The following is a 21,232-nucleotide window of genomic DNA, read 5'->3' as shown; positions in this document are numbered from 1 at the left end:
CCGCCTGTGGAGCACTGAGGGGCTGGGCTTTGTGCGGCGGTTCATTGTTGTTTCTCACTGAAATGGTGGAGAAACAAGAAAACCCCCTGTTGAGAATCGAAGTGCAACGGTGTAAACCATTAACACCGAGCTGCTCCTGTGTAATAACCAGGTAATAACCAGCACCTGATAGCGGGGCTGCTTTCATCCCTGCGTAAGAGATGATGCGATTAGTTTGCGCAGCTGAGTTGGGATTGTTCAGCCTGGAGAAGGCTCTGGGGAGACCTTAGACCAGCCTTCCAGTACCTAAAGGTGGCTAAAAGAAATCTGTAGAGGGACATCGTACAAGGGCATGTAGGGACAGGACAGCAGAGAATGGACTTAAACTGAAAGAGGGTAGATTTAGATTAGACATTAGGAAGAAGTTCTTTACTTTGAGGGTGGTGAGACACTGGCACAGGTTGCCCAGAGAAGCTGTGGCTGCCCCATCCCTGGCAGTGTTCAAGGCCAGGCTGGACAGGGCTTGGAGCAACCTGGTCTAGTGGAAGGTGCCCCTGCCTGTGGCAGAGGGGTTAGAACCAGATGATGTTTAAGGTCCCTTCCAACCCAAACCATTCTGTAATTCTATGAATGAATATAAAATTGCAAAAGATGTGAAATACTAAATAATGGAAGTGCAGGGGAGACAGAATTTACAATGCACACATGGAGAATTAGGAGAAACCCAACACAGCTCATGTCAATGATGAGGTTTTATGCTATTTTTTTTCTCTTGCATGAGACAAGAAGATATGAGTATCTCTTCTGAGAACAATCTGTAACTACAGAACCAATTTACCACTCAAGCATGTTGGCTTCCTCCTCATGCATTTTATTCTGGTTTTATACTCCTGTTCCAGCAAGAACAGCACAGAAAACTTTACTCCCCCTTCTCTCTGAAAGCATCCATAAATGTAGTATCATCACAGCTGCAGAACTACTTTTGTTTCCTTTATGTCCTCCATCAGAATTCGTTCTTGCTTGAAATTTTACATTAATCATAAGTCACTTAAAAACAATCCTTTATTTTTCTTCTCAATTTGGGAGCAGTAGGAAAGAATACACAAAACTGAGCTATAGGGATAAGAAAAAAAAAGTAACAAAATATTTTTGACATTAATTAGAAAATGTACGATTATAAAACGTGATGTTCCAGAAGGCCTGCCCGGGTACATTTTTGCTTGCTTCAGATGACATGTATCAGTCTTCTAGGTCCTTGATATCCTTAGGAGACCACGGATACGTCTAACAAGAGCTTGAATGAAGGTGTATCGTGACCGAACCTTAGAATATAACCCTTCGATGTCCAGAAGCTTCTTCTGCAGAGATTCGCCAAAGCTGTTTGTGGTTTCAGTCTGAAGCTAAGAAACAGAGATTTGTTGCAGTCATCAATACAAAACCTTCTGGAATGTCAGCTTATCCATCATCAACCCCCTGTCATCCCTTTCACTATGACTGATTCTCTAAACCACTTCTCAAAAGTATGTTTTTTCTGACTCCCCTAATGAATACTGTGAACGTTCTTCCCTTACATTTTTCTCTCTGTATTATGTAGCGGGTGGTCTTTTTATGGAGGTTTTTGGGTGACTCTGAACATTTATAGATGATCCAAATATTACCACCTTACAACATCTCTGTATTTTAGGGGTTAAATTCCTGTTTTACAAATCAAACAGTCTTATGTAATTTAGCTTCTTCAGTTATAGTCATAGAAATGCTTCTTCCAACTGAAATTTTCCTAGTCCTTTAAGGACTGTTTAGAAGTTAGAGTCCAATATGCATAGACAAATTATTTCATTAATATGTACATAAGCAATCACTGAAAAAATTAATTACAGTCTGAAGTATTTTAGCAAGATGTTACTGTGTATTTTACATTTGAACAAATAAAAGACCGGTGCACATACATACATACATACAACTGTTCTTGTACTTGAGATTGCACAGGTTTTTGAGAACATCTTTTTCCTGCACAAACAGCAGTAGAAATGTCAGTGGGGTTTATTAATAAAAATGATTGGGTTTTGCCACCCATGGTAATCATTTGCCACTATGCATCAAATTTACACAAACTGCATCTTTTGAACTGGCCAGGGTTATAAACCATCACTAAAATTAAAGTCCAGAAAACTGCCTCTGAAGTTACACAGCTAGGAACAGTTTTTCTTGTCATATATTCATAAAACAAATGCACAGCCAAGGGTGGCACATACTCAAATTTGAAATAACTAATCAGTAATTCTGAGAATATCCCCTATCTCCTCTGCATTTTGCTTGACTTACAAGTAAAGATTTGTTATGCTGCAAATACTGAACTGACATCTATTAAATAGAACATGCTAAATAAAATCTTCCTACCTCATTGGCTTTTTATTAGGTCATTTAATTCCACATCACTTTAGCTCTTATCAATTTCTGGCATATTTTCAATGGTGGGTTCTCAGCTGGATTTGTTTGTGTGGAACTAAGTTACTAGAACTAGTTCTGAATGATATAAATATACCACCTGCAGTATAGTCTCAAGTAGATCTGAAAGAATAGCATGGATGTGGCCATTACTGATGCCAGAATTTTATCTGGGTTGTTTAACACATTAATACACACAAGTGCATAGTTAGCTCTAAGTTTTAGATTTTTAAAACTTTTTTTCTTTAAATGAACAGTTAAACTTTGTGTTTAATTTGCACATGTGATTCTATTTCTATAGCAGGATCTCCAAAGAATCCAATTGTGCAATACCAAAAGTAGTAAAACAGAGAATGAGTGTGGTTGCAGCCTATTTTGAGCTCAGTTTGAGAAAAGTTGATCTATACTGTGCTTTGTATGTAAACCTTGGAATAAAAGTTTTTGCAACAGCTTCTTGATAAGATTCTCATCTGTAAATGTACGTGTGGTTTTGTTTGGTTTTCCCGCCCCCCAGAAAGAACACATACATCAAACTGAGTCTTTCATATTAAGCTTTTGGGCAGTCTATTGTGCAGTTTGCATTTTACTGTAAAAATCTGAAACAAGTAACTTAGACTTGCATAGAAAGAATGGATGTTGGAACAGGACTATGATACCATTGAACTAAAACATAAACCTCAAAGCTACAATGCTTTAATCCTTCATATCTACTATGTGCATGCGTTGTTTTATTAACATTTACCAATCAGGCTTTCTGTTACAGTAATTATTGTGATAGTTGCTGGGGTCAAGCCATAAGACAAGGGGCAACGGTTTTAAACTAAAAGAGGGGAGATTCAGGCTGAATGCAAGGAAAAAATTCTTTATAACAAGGGCAGTAAAATCCTGGCACAAGCTGCCCAGAGAGGTGGTGGATGCGCCATCCCTGGAGACATTCAAGGCCAGGCTTGACGTGGTTCCGAGCAACCTGATCGAGATGAAGATGTCCCTGCTCGTTGCAGGGGGGTTGGACTAGATGACCTTTGAAGGTCCCTTCCAACCCAAACTGTTCTGTGATTCTACAAACGATGAAGTCGCTGTGTAAGCAGAAATCACTTCTTTGCTAGCATTCACATTTTATAGTTTCTTCAGTTTCTGTTGCCCTTTTCAATCTCATTTCTCTACAGCCTAGCTATAGCTGACCTGTAGTAAACAGCAGTAGGATCACAGAAAATTGGGAGTCCTGCCATCATACTGTGAGGCTTTCAAGGATAACTGATGTTTTCAGAAAGTTATTGTTAAAAAATCCATACTGTTTGACTGGTTTATTAAAAAAAAAAAAAAAAGTCTTTTACTAAATCTAGCCGATTTTTCATTTAACTTATGATATTAAGACTTGAAATTACACATGCAGCAGCACAACTGCTACCTGCTTCATAATACTTTCAAAAAACTAAAAAGATTCTGCAATGTTTCATTAATCCTAAACTAAGTTACATGCTGTTGGTGTTACCCCAGGTTATTAAGAGGTGGGAAAGCTACAGTCAGACTGCTCTGGATAGATGGCTGTAGGGTAATGAAGTACATTCTGTACTTCTCAGTAGACCATCACATCTCACCTGCTCTATATCGTGCTGGCTCACTCGATTCAGTCCGCAACTGAAATCCAAGCTAGGCTCTGAACCAAAGGAATCTAGTGGTAGAAAATGAGACATTAAAATTATGTTGGCAGCTCCCCACTATCTTCTCCACATCAAGTTATGAGACTAAAACAGTGTTTCAAATTGGTTGGTAAACTTGCATGTTAAAGAATGACACTTTTTTTTTTTATTTGAATGATTTAGAGAATGTATGTTAAGGCAATAAATAATTTTCATCACACAACATGGCACTTTAAGCATAAAGCTCCTCCCCAGATCACTTCTTTTCTGATTTCCTTCCATTCCTAATTTTTTTTAAGAATACAAAATCCTACAAATTTCAAATCTTCTGGTGAATCAATGGTGCCTACAATTCTAAAAATAATCTTAAAGCCATCAATTTTAGTTCTTAATTTCATTTTAGATTATTATATTAAAATATTTTCCTATCAATTGTTTTGAATCACTGATCTGATTATATTATTTGAACTTCAATTGGTTTGAACAACAGAAATAATAAAAAAGTAGTTATTTTTACTTTCCTTTGCAGGTTGTGTGTAACAGACAAAACCCAAGATCTGACTTAGCAATATCTGTATTGCCAATTCTCTAGCAGAAAATCCAAAGGTATGCCAAATCCAAATGAAATGTCTTATTAAATATGAATGACATAAGATTAATAGTAGTGAATCTACTTTTTTAAGTAGATTTTAAGAATCTACTTTTTAATCTATAGTTTTAAAGTTAACCATAAGAATTAATTCAAATGCACTTTGATGTCTGAGAAATTTTACCTTGCAGCCTTCCTTTCTGAAAGGACATCCTGGAGGACATCAGTGGGTCTTGAGAGTCAGTGGGTGTGCAGTGCAGTAGATAGTGTTCCAGATGACGCCAAAGAACGAAGAGACATGTTTCTATAATATCTGTAGACATATCTAAGTGAAGGAGTCTAATTTTGTTGTTTCGAAGTTGTACATTTACCATATGAACTTATTTACACACTTGGAAGAAGCTGAAGATGTTAACCATCTGTCATCTCCAGCAGAAGTTTCTCACCCCCACTGCTATGGCCTCATCATGGATCTCTTTCACCCTCCTTACCTGCTTTAGTGTGATGCTGGCTTGGTTACTTCAAATGACTGCTACTCGCAACAGGCAAGGCTGCAAGAGCACATCTTTCCCAAAGCAGGTTTCAGAGGAATCAGCTGCAGACAATTATTTTGCTTGTGACTAGTTAGTTCCATAGAATTACTGATGTTTATGATATTAAGTTTATGCAAGGTTAACTATAAGACTGGCAATTCCAGTTGCTCTGATAGGCACCTCAAAATTATTTTTCAAAATATTTCTTCCACCACGCTTGTACATATGTGAATGCTTAGCGGGTCTGGATACTGAATTGAAGAGCTGTTCTATAGTAACTCCTCCATTATAATGTTGCAGAATGTCCTAGCAGGGTCTCCATGATGGAAATTACTAACCTGAAAATATTTACATTCTGACAATAGCAGAAAAATACACACTTACTATTTTAATTTTCAGTATTTCAAATTTACTTTTTGCAAAATAAATTGTTTGAAGTGGTCAGAAATCTAGGTTAAAAGAACCTGTTCCTATTTCTCTGCTTTTCTGGAGCATCACCTTGAAGGTCGTTTCAATTTTAGAAGGATACAAGAACAGAGAGAAAGCAGCTTGGCTCGGTTGTTTATTAGCTTCACCAGGCGTCGCCTTGCCAAAACGTATTTTTGGGAAGTGGAGATTTTGTCAACCCCAGCTGGCATAACTGACTGACACAGCTGTGGTAAGAAGAGGAAAAACAAGACGACTGTATCAAATCACAGAATATCAAAAGAAATAAGCAAACAAAATTCCTTATCAATATGCAGAACTTCCTTGTCAGCTACTGTTTTGAATTTGCATAACCTTGCTGACCAAAAGTAAAGAAATAAATGTGTCCCTAAACAACTATAATGAAAATCACAACTTTTACAAAGTTAAGCCAAATATTTTCCCCAATTTATTCCATGGACCTTCCTTCACCAACAGTAGAAAGGAATACGCCCAAGAACTGGAACTATTTACTTACCTAAAATGCTTTGAGTCTCTGTTACAGCTATGTCTAAGTTACAGACCATACAGGGACTACAGAGTCAGAAGAACTATTACCTCTTTTATTTCATCTGGTGGGAGTTGCTCCACATTTTGCAGCTTGTTAACACTCTGACGATGGCTATCATAGTAACTGAAAAAATCACTAGTGCTCTGTTTCAGCAGGTAGACAATAATACCCAAGCCAGGCAAGTGCCAGTATGGGACCACTGGTGCTTGTGTGTCTAGAAAAGATGATGAACAATTCATAATCAAAAAATACAAATAAAAAAGAGTAAGAAACCAATAATGTATGCTCTCTGTCAATAAAGCAGTGAAAGACATGGAAGTTTCTTTTATACTTCTGTGACAGAAGTAATACCAACGGAACACTAGGCAAAAAGTTCCGCAGCTGCAGTACTAGAAGGCAGTCAGCGTAGTACAGTACTGAATGTAACATGTGAAATGTAACTAGGCCAGAAGATTTACTATTTAAAGATTTTAACCACTCAGCTGCATAATAGCACACTGTAAACTCTTGCCATGTGGCGTAATGAAGAGCTCTGCTCAGCATCAGAACACATCTTACAAGTCACAAATGAGGTCCTAGTTTCACATAACGTAATCCAGCACAGACGCTGAAAAAAATAAATGCTCACTTTCTCCTGTCTTGTACTATTTAGTTACACACTTTTTTTTATTGATATGTGTGTCAGAGACTGCCATGGAAAGTGAATTAAAAAAGGATTTTTTGGTCACGTCTGTTTTAACTTGGATTAGTTTCCTGATTTGGCTTAGCCCAAGACATCGCAAGCATGATTCCAGAATTAGAAAACAGGTGCCTACAGTACTGCCATAAAGTGACTTAAAGTGTATGTGATACTACAGTCTCTGGTTCATTATCTTCTACTAAACCAAAATCACACCATTCAGTCTCACAAAACAGCAAGCCAAAAATCTCACCCTGACGAGACCCATCTCGGTTGGTTGATTCTGACAGGCTAGGAGTAAACAGACAAACCATGTGCTGAAAACTGGGGGCGCTTTGCAACATAAGTGACTCACAGTATTCCATCACATTTGCACAGATCTGCCAAAAGAAAATGACAGCGTGTCACTTACACTATCTACAGGCTCCAGAGCATTAATGTTACATGGATAAATGTCAATAAACAGCATGTTTAGTTCCCTCTCTCCTCACCAAAATGTGATGATTCAATTTTCTGATCAGTTATAGCCTCTCTTCTATTTCAAGTCAAGAACTTGCAACCTTGCCTCTTTTCCAAGCTGCTAGTTAAAATTTCTGGTGAATTTTAAGTCCCCTTTGGCTTTAAACTTACTGTTAGCCATTGCCCTCTATACCCACCCTTCCTTTTGAAAATTTCTGATCAGTTTAAGGTTTCAAAGTTCACAGAATTTGTACCCAGAATGGTAATGGCTACTAATGTAAATTTAAGTAACCAAATTTTCAAGGTTTACTTTAAATAGAAATAAAACGTGTGATCCTATATCAGACTAAAAACAGTGGAGAGCATTACCGCTATCGTATGAAAGCATGACAACTAAACACATTTGCACAGCAGGTAAAATGTCACAATTTGAGACTGAAGGTTCTAGCAGCTTCTTGTGTCCTTACCTGTTGCATGGCCAATTCAATTTCATCCCTTTTGTTCACTCTGTCCCCCTGTGAGTTATCATCCTGAAGTTTAAACTGACGTAGTCTTTCTGAACCACCAAACCGACTTAGAAGTCCTAAGCACTGGCGCTGCCATAAGAAATGAACATCTTAATTAGTATCTCAACAAATGAAATGCATGATTCTTTTCACTTAAGTGATACGTGTCTCTTAAAACACAGTAGCAAAAGAGCAATGCAGATAGAACTTTTTGTACATTATTTTTTTATTATATTAAATTTTTAAAACACAATGTTTTAACTCACCTTTAATTAATTTAAAGGTTAATGGCATCCTAAAACAGTTCTTTTAGAAACAAATGCAATTCAAATGTGCACAACTTATGTCTCTTGCAGACTGACTAGCATCAATGACAGTTTAGATTTAACCATTCCCACTTTCAACACCTTTACCTATATAAACCAACCAACAAAATCTGGATATGAAGACAATTCAATAGTTTCATAAAAAGAAGTAACAATCAATAAATTTGGTTCTAGTTTACATGTGGCATGTTCAGATCACTTAAGTGCCTCAGACTGCAAGTCAAATTCACGTGGAAAGCAGAAAAAAGAAAAAGATATTAAAGATTTATTGGTAATTACTTTTAGGGAAGGGTAAAACACTTAAATCCTTTTATTATAACTGGATAAAAATAACAGGACAAACTAGAGAGAAAAGCTACAATAACAGATGACTGATTCTTTAATTCTATGCTGTGATTCTATGATTCACTCAGTTTTGCTCAGAACAGCTCAGTTTTCAAATTAGCTAACTAAAACTCCTTACAATTAAAAAACCCCCAACTTTCTGGTTTCCCATGGCAATTTCTTGCTGACATGATCCAGCAGAACACCAAGTATCCCAGCATTACAGCAATCAGTTACAGCTGGCTACTTTGCTTCAGCCTGTCAGCCTGATAGTTACTATCTTACAACTAGAAGAATTTGGTAGGGCAGACCTTTCTACAAATAGTTTTCAGCTAACTATTTCTTTATGAAAGCCCTTGCACACATGACCCACAAAGCTTCAAAAGCATTGCTGAATGCTGAGCTGTAAAGAGGTCTGCAATGCTAGCTTTTGAGCAAGACTATCTTGGCTTTCATTCTGGTTGCCAAGTCAGGGTTATTTTTAAAAGGGAAGGAAAGGCATAAAACACTAGCATGTTTGATATTCCAAATTGCTGAGCTAGAGACATGCTTGTAGCAAAAGTGACAACAGAGTACTTCTACATTACTTCACATGCTTTGGTGTTAACTGCAATTCTTCTCCTCCACGTAAGGTGAATCATAAACCAGGGAGGGAAACAAAAGTTCCTGATGCAAATCTCATGTTGCCAAATGCTTTCTTTTTCCTACTTGGCTGGGGGAATAAAAAGAAAAAAAAAAAAAAACCCCGAAAAAAACCCAAACCACCAAACACACACAGAGCACACAAACCACCATATCACACACAATCCAGCTCCATCCCCCAAAAATAAAAAAAACACCAAACCACCCTGGTGGAAAACATCCCTTTCATACTAGTCAAAGTATAAAACCAGGAAGAAACTCATCTACATACACAATTCTAAAAGGACAAGTGTTAAATATAAAACTTTATTACCTGAAATCGGCCTATATGTCCTTGTAGCTCCATCTGCACCCCTTCGTTAACATCAATGTCCAGCTCACTTAGCACTCCTGATAAAAGACACAGGCATTAACTGTTGTTGTTTGGGGTTTTTTTCCTTTAAAAAAAAGATATATGCAGTACTTTAAATATTGACATTGATCAGAAAAATTTCAGCAAGAAATACAAGTTATAGTTTGCACATTGTCTGAGGAAAACATTTAGATACGAAAACAGCTAATAGGAAATGCATGACAGTAGCTTACTGTTCTGCTAACTAATTGAAAGGCAGAGGCAGGAAGGAAGGGAAGTTAGCATGAAAGCTGCAGTTGTTGTGCAAAGCTCAGTATACTATGAGCAAAGAAACATTAGGCTCAACATACAGCTTTGCAGTCCTTTCTATTGTCAGATATCTCTCTTGAACAAAGAAAGCCATTGAATTAAATAGAGAAGTTATTGTGAAATGGTAAGCAAGTCTTCTAGCACACAGAAGAAATCACTACATCCATCACAATAATTACTAGTCCTCTGTGAAGATAAGTCACCCATGAAAGAAATGTTAATATGCTAATCCACAGTGCTTCTTCCTGAAAGCCTTCTTTTTTAAATAAAAAGAATCCACAGTGCTTCTTCCTGAAAGCTTTCTTTTTTAAATAAATAAAATTGGAGAAGACATTAACAAAGATATGGGTATGCAGACAATTTTCTGTCTTCATTTCCTCACTCACAGAATTTGCTGAATGAAAATTCTTTTTAAGACACCACATGCGCTTTGAACACGACTATTTGCAGGTCACATCAAAGACAAAAATACTTATTGACACATAGCACAATGAAAAGAAAATGAGAAGTCAAATGCATACTGGTAAGGGCACTTTGTCCACTGCAAAACCACCACACTTACTTCAAGAACAATTACTTAACATTTTCTCATTTTCCCCAGAGCTACACATGTTAAGAAAATTCTGTACTGGAGCAGGTATTCCCTTATGTGTCCTACAATTTCTTTATAGAAAACAAAGTCTGAGATTCATGCAGATGGGGCAAAGAGACTTCAAAACTGCAGTTCCTACCAGGCAAAGCTGCCTTGCTGATTATTCCTGTCAGGGAGGCCAGCTCCTGGAGAGATCCAACACTAACATCTTGACACCTCAGGATTGCCTGAATAGTATCTGAATGGGAAATTAGAAACTGCAAAACCTGTATCACAAGAAGAAAAAGGAAAATATGAACAACCCAAAATTTAGCAGAGAGGAAGCAATGCTTTTTACTTTTGGAGAATTTTAAAGTGATCTCCCATACCAGTGAGGATGTGATTTTAAAAAACACTTACTTTCAAAGCAAAAGGACAAGATTTCTTTGAATGAGCAGCAGCAGTGATATTTTAGCATCTTTTGGAACTCACCTGTCCTGCTGCTTGCAGGTGTTGTGCCATGCTGGATGTGAGGATCACTTGGCACAGTTGAAGAGCTGGAAGAAGAATCTGGCGTGGAATGAAGACAGGGGGATCTCTCATTCCATACATTCTTAAGAGGTTTAAAAAGAAGAAAGAAGAGAACAGATAAACAATGCAAGAAAAGTGAAGCCCACTAGTGAAGCAGAGCCTCAGTCTACAAGCACCCTCATGAACCTGCAAACGTTTGTATTTCAGTAACAGATCTCTGCTTGAACTGAGTTTATATTGGAAAAGCAACACATTTATGATACACAGCTGATGCAATTTGCCTAGAAAGCTGCTGCCAAGCATTTTCTCTAAGCAGAGAAAATTACTTCTTTATACTATGCTACATTAAGTCAGATTACTTCATGGTAGAAATATGACATCTGTTTACTTATATATGAAACTACATATTCACAAATATTTTAGGAAGAGGTGTGCTTAAACTAAAGCAACTGATAAAGACAGTCCTCTACAAAAGCCCTGTAGCTTTCTTATAATCTTATACATCTCATTGGCACTTTTAAACTGATTACTTGTCTAAGGCTGGAATTTTTCCACAGTGTTTGAACCCCCATCATGTCACTAAGAGCTGTAAATCTAAAGCAGGGACCAAGGCTTGAAAGCAATCAAACTGATTTCCCCTAATTAGGCAATTTCCTTCTGTAAGATCGCTCAGTCATCTCACAATGACTAACAATATGGCAACACATCAAGAAACTTGTCAAGCAATATATAACTGTGATTTTCTTTTTTTTAAACACATCACAAAGTATTTCTGAAATAACATTTACTTCACTGCTCTCTCATTAGTGCTTTATGGGGGAGGATGATCTCTGCATTTTTTGTTCACCAACTGCAAAGCCCCCAAAATAAGTTTACAGTGCAGGCTGGTTTTCAAACCTTACAGTCCAAATTATTTAACAAATAGTAATACACAGACCACTCCTTTTCAAGGTATCAAACAAGTAAGTTTTTACACAGTCTAAGTAACTGGGCATGCAAGTATACCTTCACAACGGCTTATTTGGAATTTTTCTCTCAACAAAAGGTAGTTTTAAACTGAACTGATAGGTTAAAGAAACACCCCCACACAAAAACAATAAATCCACAAATAATTACTCAAAAGACTAAAGAGACATCATTTGCTTCCAAACTTACATTACAATTTCAAAATCAGCTAGGGAACAAACATTTACCCCTGATGGTCTGTTTCAGGTCGCATGTCATACACTTGACACTGTGCCAGCCTCACAATCACTCCAGACCGCAACAGCTCTAATGCCCCTTGCTGACTTTTAGCGACTCTCGTGAGGAATGCCTAGAGAAGAGAAAGATCAGTATTGCAGATGCACGATGAGACTTATGACAACTCTCGGAATTTTTAGCATAATTTCAAATAGTAGTATTTTACTAAAATATCTCTGAGTAAAATCAATGTGAAGTATAGACAAACAACTTCTATTTAGAAAAAAAAAAAAAAAAAAAAAAAAAACCCAACAAACCAAAACCCACTATACCACAAAATCATTTCTGAAGTATTATTACCATTTTGGACTCATAGGTGTATAGGGCTTTAAGTAATGGGGGCTGAGGTGTGAGCAAGCTCTGAAGAGTCAGATCATCATCTGCTAGGCTATCCACAAGCACCTTCAGGTAGCCACTATTGGAGAGATACAACAGCCACTGCTGCTGCTTGTCTACTGAAACAATGCGATCAAGTAAAGCCAATGCCAGCATCTGGGATGAGGAAAGAACAAACAAACAAGAGAGCAAACAAAAATAGAAAAATCAAAACACAGCTAAATCTATGAGATCAATGAGATTTTTAACAAATATGAAATACTAAGCAGTTGCTTCTAACAGTTTCTTTAAAACAGAATGCGTTTCTGCATTAGAATGCAATCCTTTATGCTAAAAATATTGTAAGATTTCTTGATGGTTTAGTATAGTACGAGCCAGTTACTTTTCCTCTATTATTCTTTAACAAAATATTACAGATATTGTTGACCAATAACTATACCAAAATATTTTAATGAAGTATTGCTACAAGCGCTATTACTATTTAAAACTAGTTTGCATTCCTGTCTGCTGAAGTTCATATAAAAAAATACTTCTTCCTGAAGTCACAAGTCTTCCCAAAGCGAGAAAACAAACCAGTAAGTCAATGATTTAAAAATACTAACAAAAAATGCCACAGCAGTTCAGATCTACAGTCTTTTGCAGCAGTGTTTGCTACCCTTAAACAATAGGGCACATAGCTTTTTTGAGAAAAAAAGTTAATATAGAGGTATGCTCCTACTTTCAACAGCTTGAAGGATAAGTGGGAGGACACAAACATGAAAGAGATTAATCATCTACAAAAAATGTTTTAGTTCTACCTCATGAAATTTCCCCTCTCTGCACAGTAGTAAGGTGTTCTTTAAAAACAAACAGAACAGCAATTGCAAAGGATTAGACTGATTTACCCGGCCTATCTCATGACCATCACAAGCATCACGACAGACCACCTCCATGAGAGCTGCCCCATAACTCTCAATAGTTGCCATGTTTTCCCGTTGCAATTTACTAAACACATCTTCAGGAGCTGTCAGACGTTCCCACATCGTTTTTTTAGCTGTAAAGAGAAAATAAAACAAAAAATTAAAAATGCAAAGATGGGCAGCTTAGCATTAGCTTAGCTACAGTACAGCTGAGGCTACATCCCCCAGGGCATTCTCTCTCCCTTGCAACAGAAATGCCCTGAACAATAGACAGGGGGTTTTAATTAAACTGTTTTCCTAAACATCTACTCTTTCCTGAATATCACACACAGGCCAGCCAGAACAAAAAAAAAAAAAAAAAGTGTGTGCCTGTATACATCCACCACCCTTAAAAACAGTAAGCTTAAAGTAATTCTAAGATTCAGTACATGTAACAGAATATCTGTTAGGCCTATGAATTTTCACTGGGACCAAAACACACAGTTCAAGGGAAGTAAACAAGGTTACTCTAAGTGGGAAAGGGCTGAATCCAAAGCCAGTAATAAGCTACAAAGGGGTCATAAATTAATAGACTGGGGTTTTTTTACTCCTGTAGCTTAAAATGCTGACCAAGTAATAGACATAAGAGTCTGCATACACACAGGTACTAGCCCCAAGTTTGCTTTTCAATCCTTGTCCAACTTCTAAGATGAAACAATCATTAGAAACACTGATGAATCAAATATTTAAGCCATTAACAGAGAAAACGCAGTATTTCCCATAAGCTCTCTTGGTTAAGCAGCAGCTCTGATTGACTTATGTTTTGGGGGTAGGGGTGATGCTATTTTGTTTGTTTTCCCCTTCAGCTAAAGGATCAGAAAGAATATGAAGTAATCTGGGCGGGGGTGGGTGTGCGTGTGCATGTGTGTGTGTTTGTTTGGTGTTTTTTAGGCGGAGTTCGGTCTGGGTTTTTTTGTTGTTGTTTTTCTTTTTTTAATAGGAGCCTGTGGTATGAGTGTACGTACAGATGTGGAGGAAATATATTTCTACAGTTGGACCTACTTGAGAACAGTTAGTTACAAGTAATCTCCAGTCCGTTGACAATTTGGTAGCCATGATACATAGCTTTAAATGGACACAAATGAAATATCTTCTTTAGTGCTGGAGGTCAGAAATTTAATATCCTCATCCAGAACAATATATTTTGAATGCATATGTAGCTAGACAGGTCACAGTAGAGGAGGATTTGCATCATTTAGCATAAGCAACTAATTTCAGAGGCTCTTGGAGCAAGATCATTTCTATCTATGTAATCTACCTATTTCTGGAAGACAACTGTATGCAGGAACTGTACTGTTCAGGGTTTAATAACATTTTTTGTTTATTTTCCATAACACAGTTGGACCATACCTGCTTCTAAAGTGTCCGGTTCATCTGGTCTCTGGGCAATCTGCAAATAATAAAGCAGTGATCCGTAAAGGTGCGTCCTCACTCTCTGGAAGCCACCACCTGTTAACAAGAAACACTCACAATTGAAACCAAATAGATGTAAATTCCATAACACCATCTTCCCCTGGCACTTAATTTAACTTTCTTATGTCAGAAATGAATGAAACAACTAGATTTCTTAACTCAGAGTTCTACTGTTTGCATAGAAGTGTAAATAAGTAGATTCTAATATGCCTTTTTTTTCTTGTTAGTAACATCACTTAGTTCTACATTAATCATGTTAGATCTACCTAATTAACCATAATAAAAATCTTCACTGCAGTAACAGGAAGCAGCTCAATCCATCTTTTTACTCTTGGTGGTTGGATTTTCCACACATACGCTGCGAGGGTCAACACACCTGTTTTCAAAATGAAATCCAGCAGCTTTTTTAAGATAATGTGGAGGGAGGAGTCACCAATGGAAGCAAAACCCATGGAGATGCTCTCAGAGCTAGGTGATAAGGTAAAAGAACCATCCAGCATAAAGGCGTATTGGGATTGTCCTGCCGTAGGGAGGGCAAGAGACTGTTTCTGCTCAGTTTTCATGGACTGGCTCAGGTGGGCAGTCAGGGTGAACACAGCCCCTGCCACCACTGGCATCAACTCCTGAGCTGCATCATCATCAAGGATCTTAATACAGAAGGAAGGAAAAAAGAACAGATAAAAAAAAAAAATTAGAAAAGCATCTGATTTCATGAGCTATTAAAGCAATTAATTTAGCTTCTCAACTGTTTCATTTACGTATGCCTAAGGATTTCATTAACATGTCACTATTTAAAACACATCAAAATCATTAGTGTCATAAACTTGTTCAGCAAGCAGAGCTGAACAAATTTTAATTGAGAAGATCATTAGTATTCTGGGGTTTATTTACACAAGTCACAGGCAGGATGATAACTAAATCTGGATGGGGAAAAGGAAAGAAACGCGTTGACATTTGAGTTGTTGTATTAGTAAAATATCTAAACCTAAGTCAGGGAAAGAACAACTGACACCGTCTTGGCTTTACAGCTATTTAAGAAAACTATTACCGTTAAAAATGTGAATATGTAATTTCAAAAACTCAAGGGGTGAGCATCAAAGAAGCATTTAAGACAATGTGAAGAATCACTAACGAGAAGTTAGCACATACTATTCACTTCATCTAAAAGATAAACTTGGTACCTTTATCTCTGACACTCAAGGAGCTTTTCTTTTAAGCAATAGAGTCATCTAGTACAGTAACTGAATCGTTTTCAAGAGACAATAACAGTGATTTTATTCTCAATTTAACAGAAATCTACACTAAAGTATTACAGAAAATTAGAGTCTGAAATTTCCACTCTGTAAAGATTTTAGGAAAGAAAAATTCCTTTGGCTAGTAAAGGCCTCCCTTGTTTCCCATTTTTTGTAATTTTGTCGACATAAAAAACAAAACCAGGACCCCACTAAAAAATAGGTTTCAGGTAACTCCTACAGGAAAAAAAAAACAAACCCCAATGTAAAGAGCAACAACAACAAACCATCAATTGTGTTTCTTTTTCTTGATAAAATACATTTCAATATATATTTCTCAAAACACAACTTGTCTAATCAGGAAAACTACAAACAGCACAGCTCCTACAATAAATAAATAAAAAAAAACATAATGCCCCAGCAGTCTAAACAGTACAAGGACCTTTCATTAAACTTTGTCTTTGAGTATGGCTGGGTCAGTACTAACTGCCTAGTCTGTCTCAAAAATTGTCAGCAGTAAAACATTTAGACTCTTAATATTTTAAGACAAAGCAAACTCTCCCATTTCCAAAAGTCCTTCTAATTATAAAATCTTTATTTTTTTCTACTGTGAAGCTTCATTCCACTCATTTTTCAAACAAAGCAGCAGTATGATTTGCAGTGAGTCTAAACACAATAGATTATCAATTGCAGTTCTGTCTGCCTTCATCCTTCCAGTGAATTCTATGTTTCTCATCAAAATGGGCTGTTTCCTTTTCACACACCCTTTCCAGACTACGGTCATACCAGATCACACTGAAATGTCTTTTAAATGGGTCAATATATGGTTCATAGCTCAAAAGTAGCTATGGAAGAATACAGAGTATCCCCTCTGTCCATAGTGCATTCAACTTCAGCACAGTAACAATCAGAGAACCAAAAAGAGTACTAGAGGCAGACAAATTTTGGAGGGATCACAATCAAGAATGATACTTGATAGTAATTTCTCTCATGTAAAAAGATACGGCAACAAATTTCAAGGAGATGGTTGATTTCCAGTATAAAATTACCTTGTCATGCACATCCTGCAATAGTTCACGGATAATCAGTTGCCTGTCCTCAGCCTGTATGAGATCCTGGGGGCAGGCAGTGAGTATGATTTCCACCAGTTGTCTCCATGACTCTAGAGCATGCCTCTTAGCATGGAGGCACTGCAGCAGCTTGTTTCGCTCCACTACATAATGCAATATAGTGTTGATCTCCTGAATACCAATGACAAAGAAATTGAAATAAAATAAGTTAATGGCAAAGACAGATTTCAAGATGACAATTTATCTACTAGTAATAGTCTTTAGGAGGTGGGGGGGAGTATAAGGTTTCAGCATCTCAGAGACAAGCTCCTATTAATCATTTTAATGAGATAGGCCAATCCATTTCTGAGCGGCTTTTCACAAGGCCTTTCCATCACGAATGTCTCATGTTGTAGTAGGGGTGGGGGGGAAATTAACCAGGGAAATTCTTTTGTAACATACACTTGAAAATCAAAACAAAAGCAAGTATTAAAAATCTCTTTGTGCCTTTTCTTTGTATTTTAGTCTGACTCATTTCTCCTTCATCCTTCAACTTTCAAATCCATTTAGCCAATTTCATCTAAATTTAAAAGATGGCAGGAAGCTCAGAAAATAATTACACTCCGTGTTCAGTGAAACTACAGCTGTGCAGAAGAAAGGATAAATAAATTAGCATTCCCTGAGCCCAGTGTGGCTGCTACACTCTGTACTTGTGAACAGCCAGTCTTGACATTAGTAGGTACTTCCTTCTGTTCAGTGGGGTGGGAGCTGCAATTATCAGTAACAGCAAGGGAAAAGGTTAAAGAAAAAAAGACTCCAGGTTCTGCTATTTATGGAACAGTATCTTAGGACATAATTTACCTTACCAAATTTTTAATGTCCTTTTTTTTTTTTTCCTTCTTTCAGGAATTACTAACTCAAAGTTAGAGCTCACATCCACAAGCTTTCACAGTAAAAGCTTACTGGTTGACACTAAATGAAATCCACCAAAAGCAACAACAAACAGTATTTGCTTTTTCTATACTTACCTCCATAAATAAAGGCCTCTGGCCTATTGCTGCCATTCCTTGAAGGGCATTGATTTCTGCAACCAGAACTCTGTGAAGGTACTGAAATTAAGAAGTTTAAAAAAAAAAAAAAAAAAAAGCATAATAGTGGTGTGGAATGGAAGAGAGAATTGGGTAAAAAACTGACTGTGACTCCTTCCAGCTTCTTGTGCACCCCAGCCTACCTGCTGGTGGGGTGGTATGAGAAGCTGAAAAGTCCTTGATTCGGTGTAAACACTCCCTAGCAACAACTAAAACATCAACATGTCATCAACATTATTCTGATCTCAAATCCAAAATACAGCACCATACCAGCTACTAGGAAGAAAATTAACCCTATCCCAGCTGAAACCAGGACAAATGACAAGGAACATGTATTTGTCTCTCCTCAAAGTATTTAGGAGATGGATACATAATGACAGATGCAATCAAAAGGACTGAGATTCAAACAAGTTTTACTCATTTTTTTTAGGTTTCTCCCATACTTCATGCTCTAACTGCAGTACTTTTAGCTGTCTCCTCTCTTTTCCTACTAGCTGCACTTCTCATTTTTGCACTTACTAATTTCCTTCTGGTCCTAAGTTGTTGTGTCCTTTCATAAGGTACTCTAACACATCACACTCCTTTTCCTCTTCAACCTCTACTATAGTCCTCCGGCACAGAAGGAAGGGTTTGTTTCCTTTCAAGTCTAAAATACATTTTCCAGTACAGAATAGCTGGTTTCAAATAAGGAACAGCTGCATTCCTACCACCATCAAGATAAATTTTACTTTACATTCTGCTACTGCTCTGTCCTTTGTCTCTCAGATGACAAGTTTTTCAGGACTATTTATCATACACTTGTCAGGTACCCATCACAACGTGGTATTATCTTAACTAAAGCCTCTAAGAACTACTGCAGTATACAACGTTGCGTATGTAACTGTGTACACATATGTAGTACTGCACAGTTGTGTATATTGGAGATGAACTAAATCCTTAAGGTAGACGTCATACCTGCAATATCACTTAGGTGTTACACGATGGGAGAAATAATAAGATAAAAAAATATTTCCTGTAAGTGTCTTAAACTGATGCATCTGTCTAGTGCAGATGAGAAATCAGTATGTGCAACGCAGAAGAAATAAACTAATCCAAACAGTTTGTATAAATTATGCACATACCTGAAACAGCTATACTTTTTATCTGAAAGCAATTTTCTAAGGGTTATTAATTCACTGATTATTTTTGTTAAGATATAAAATAGCCCATTCATGACCACAGACCACTGCACACCTTGACATTGCAGACCACTTGTCCACGTGCATTCTTGTGCTCGCAATTAGCAATGACTTGCTCAATCTGACCCCGGTCAAAAAAATCCAGTTGTAAAGGCTCTGGTATGTCCTGACTGAAGTCAATCGAATCCAGGATACTTAAGATTTTCCTGCGTACTGGAAATGCAAATTAATTCAAACTGTATTCAGCAATATCAAGGGGAAAACAACAAAAATTCACAATAGGAGCCTAACTTACATTTGTAAATCCAATCTTAATGTGTAAAATTTCAAAATAAAACATTAAAAATTCAGAAAGTGCTATCAAGCTATATAAGGGGTTTAAAAACATTTTCTAGAGCCTTAAATTCTGTGTTACATTGCATCATTCTCCTGTTATGTATGCTTATAATCCAATATTTAGAAATACAAGATTCTAATTTCTTCTAATTAAAAGCAGGTTAGTTTTCAATGAGAACCACGCGGTCTTCCGTTGAGACTCAGAAACATTGTAAGGAATCTGAAGTTACTTAGCTTTTATATTCTCTGCTAAAGCTAAACATGTTTAGCTTTAGCAACAGCCTCACTGTTTTAGACTGCAACCCTGCCATGCTGCCCTTCCACAGATACTTAAACACAGACTCTTCTAACATCCTTTGCAGTTCAGAATTTTCCACTCACTCCCACCATCTACATCAAGATTCTAAAATTTTCTATTTACATTAAATAAAATTGTTCCAGGTAATGCTGCTGTTTAGAAAGTCTATCATTGTCTTTTTCAAAGTGTCCTTTCAGGAGTTGGCCCTCCCTCTATTCAGAAAAACTTTACTGAGAAACAATCAACAGTCATAATGTTTACCTTTGGAAGCAGTATCAAAATGGAGAAACCCGCTGACTGATCGACTTTCATCTTCCATTCCTCCTTCACCATCAGCTGAAGGTAATGAAACATAGTAAGTAATTTTTTTTAAAATACCACCTACTTTATTAATACTGAAAAAGACAGAGAAAGCACACACTGACAGGCCCTTCACATGAAAGTCTTCTAGTACAGCTTTGATTCTTAATAAAATTAAAACAATACTTATCTCACAGAAGTTGACCAATTAATCAGATACAGATTAGACAGTACTAGAAATGCCTAAAAGGACACCACATCCTCTAGTATGAATAATGTAGTTGGATGAACACTGTAAAATGAGTAGGGTATTTGGTTTCCCATACTGAGATCTCCACAAAGATAAAAAGACAGTGTTCAGACCTATGAAAGTGAGGGAAAAAACCATATTGCTGCAGCCCATTATCTTTTAGTTATTCTGTTTATTTTCTTCACGTAAAGAATTTTATTGCCACCTGTTTCTATTCCCATGATTCACTTTTTCTCTGCTCTGAAACTCCGAATCTTGCCTTGTTATTTAATGTTGTATTTTACATCATATTGAGATGAAATATCATTTTTGTGATATTATAATGTCAAAAGCCAAAGTGACCTGTAGCTACTATCTACTATCTGAGAGAGGGTTGGAAATGTGTAACAGACAGACAGACAGAAGTTAGGACTGAGAAAACTTTGTCTAAAACCGTTTACCAAGGAAGACCTTCCGCCTTCTCTACACAGTAACAACATGCCCTAATTTCTCTCACTTTAGAGTCTAAAATACCATCATCTTTCTTTCCATCTCTCCAGTGGCAGTTCCAGACTTGATACCACAAATGAACTGTCACAAGCTGACGGAGAAAAGAATTCAAATAAAGCCTCTCATACTTGCATTTACTCAAGCTTATTTACCCTCACAATAAATTCCTCTTACCCAAGTATGGTTTCACAGGCATGTCATCAAGCAGCAGATGCAGCAGTC

The 21,232-nt window shown here is 37.0% G+C and overlaps 1 protein-coding gene across 1 annotated transcript in view; it reads right to left on the bottom strand.

The window, feature by feature from the left end:
- Nucleotides 1-1,027: 1,027 nt before the first annotated feature.
- The window catches only part of NUP205 (nucleoporin 205kDa), a gene marked incomplete at its 5' end in the record, with an annotated part of 51,475 nt that continues 31,270 nt past the window's right edge, over nt 1,028-21,232 (bottom strand). The window contains 20 exon segments of the mRNA XM_010013328.1: nt 1,028-1,379; nt 4,023-4,096; nt 4,838-4,966; nt 5,716-5,839; nt 6,210-6,376; nt 7,095-7,221; nt 7,768-7,896; nt 9,412-9,488; nt 10,491-10,617; nt 10,823-10,943; nt 12,055-12,176; nt 12,404-12,595; nt 13,324-13,472; nt 14,728-14,826; nt 15,167-15,437; nt 17,072-17,263; nt 18,100-18,180; nt 19,393-19,550; nt 20,233-20,307; nt 21,185-21,232. The exon segment at nt 21,185-21,232 is cut by the window's right edge and continues 28 nt beyond it. Of these exon segments, the coding sequence (XP_010011630.1) occupies nt 1,227-1,379; nt 4,023-4,096; nt 4,838-4,966; nt 5,716-5,839; nt 6,210-6,376; nt 7,095-7,221; nt 7,768-7,896; nt 9,412-9,488; nt 10,491-10,617; nt 10,823-10,943; nt 12,055-12,176; nt 12,404-12,595; nt 13,324-13,472; nt 14,728-14,826; nt 15,167-15,437; nt 17,072-17,263; nt 18,100-18,180; nt 19,393-19,550; nt 20,233-20,307; nt 21,185-21,232 (2,615 nt within the window).

This window comes from Nestor notabilis, unplaced genomic scaffold, assembly GCF_000696875.1.
Source record: "Nestor notabilis isolate BGI_N333 unplaced genomic scaffold, ASM69687v1 scaffold9044, whole genome shotgun sequence".
In the NCBI taxonomy this organism is placed as follows: Eukaryota; Metazoa; Chordata; class Aves; order Psittaciformes; family Psittacidae; genus Nestor; species Nestor notabilis.
Note: the sequence above shows the minus strand (reverse complement) of the source record. Positions and strands in the feature narration are given on the sequence as shown.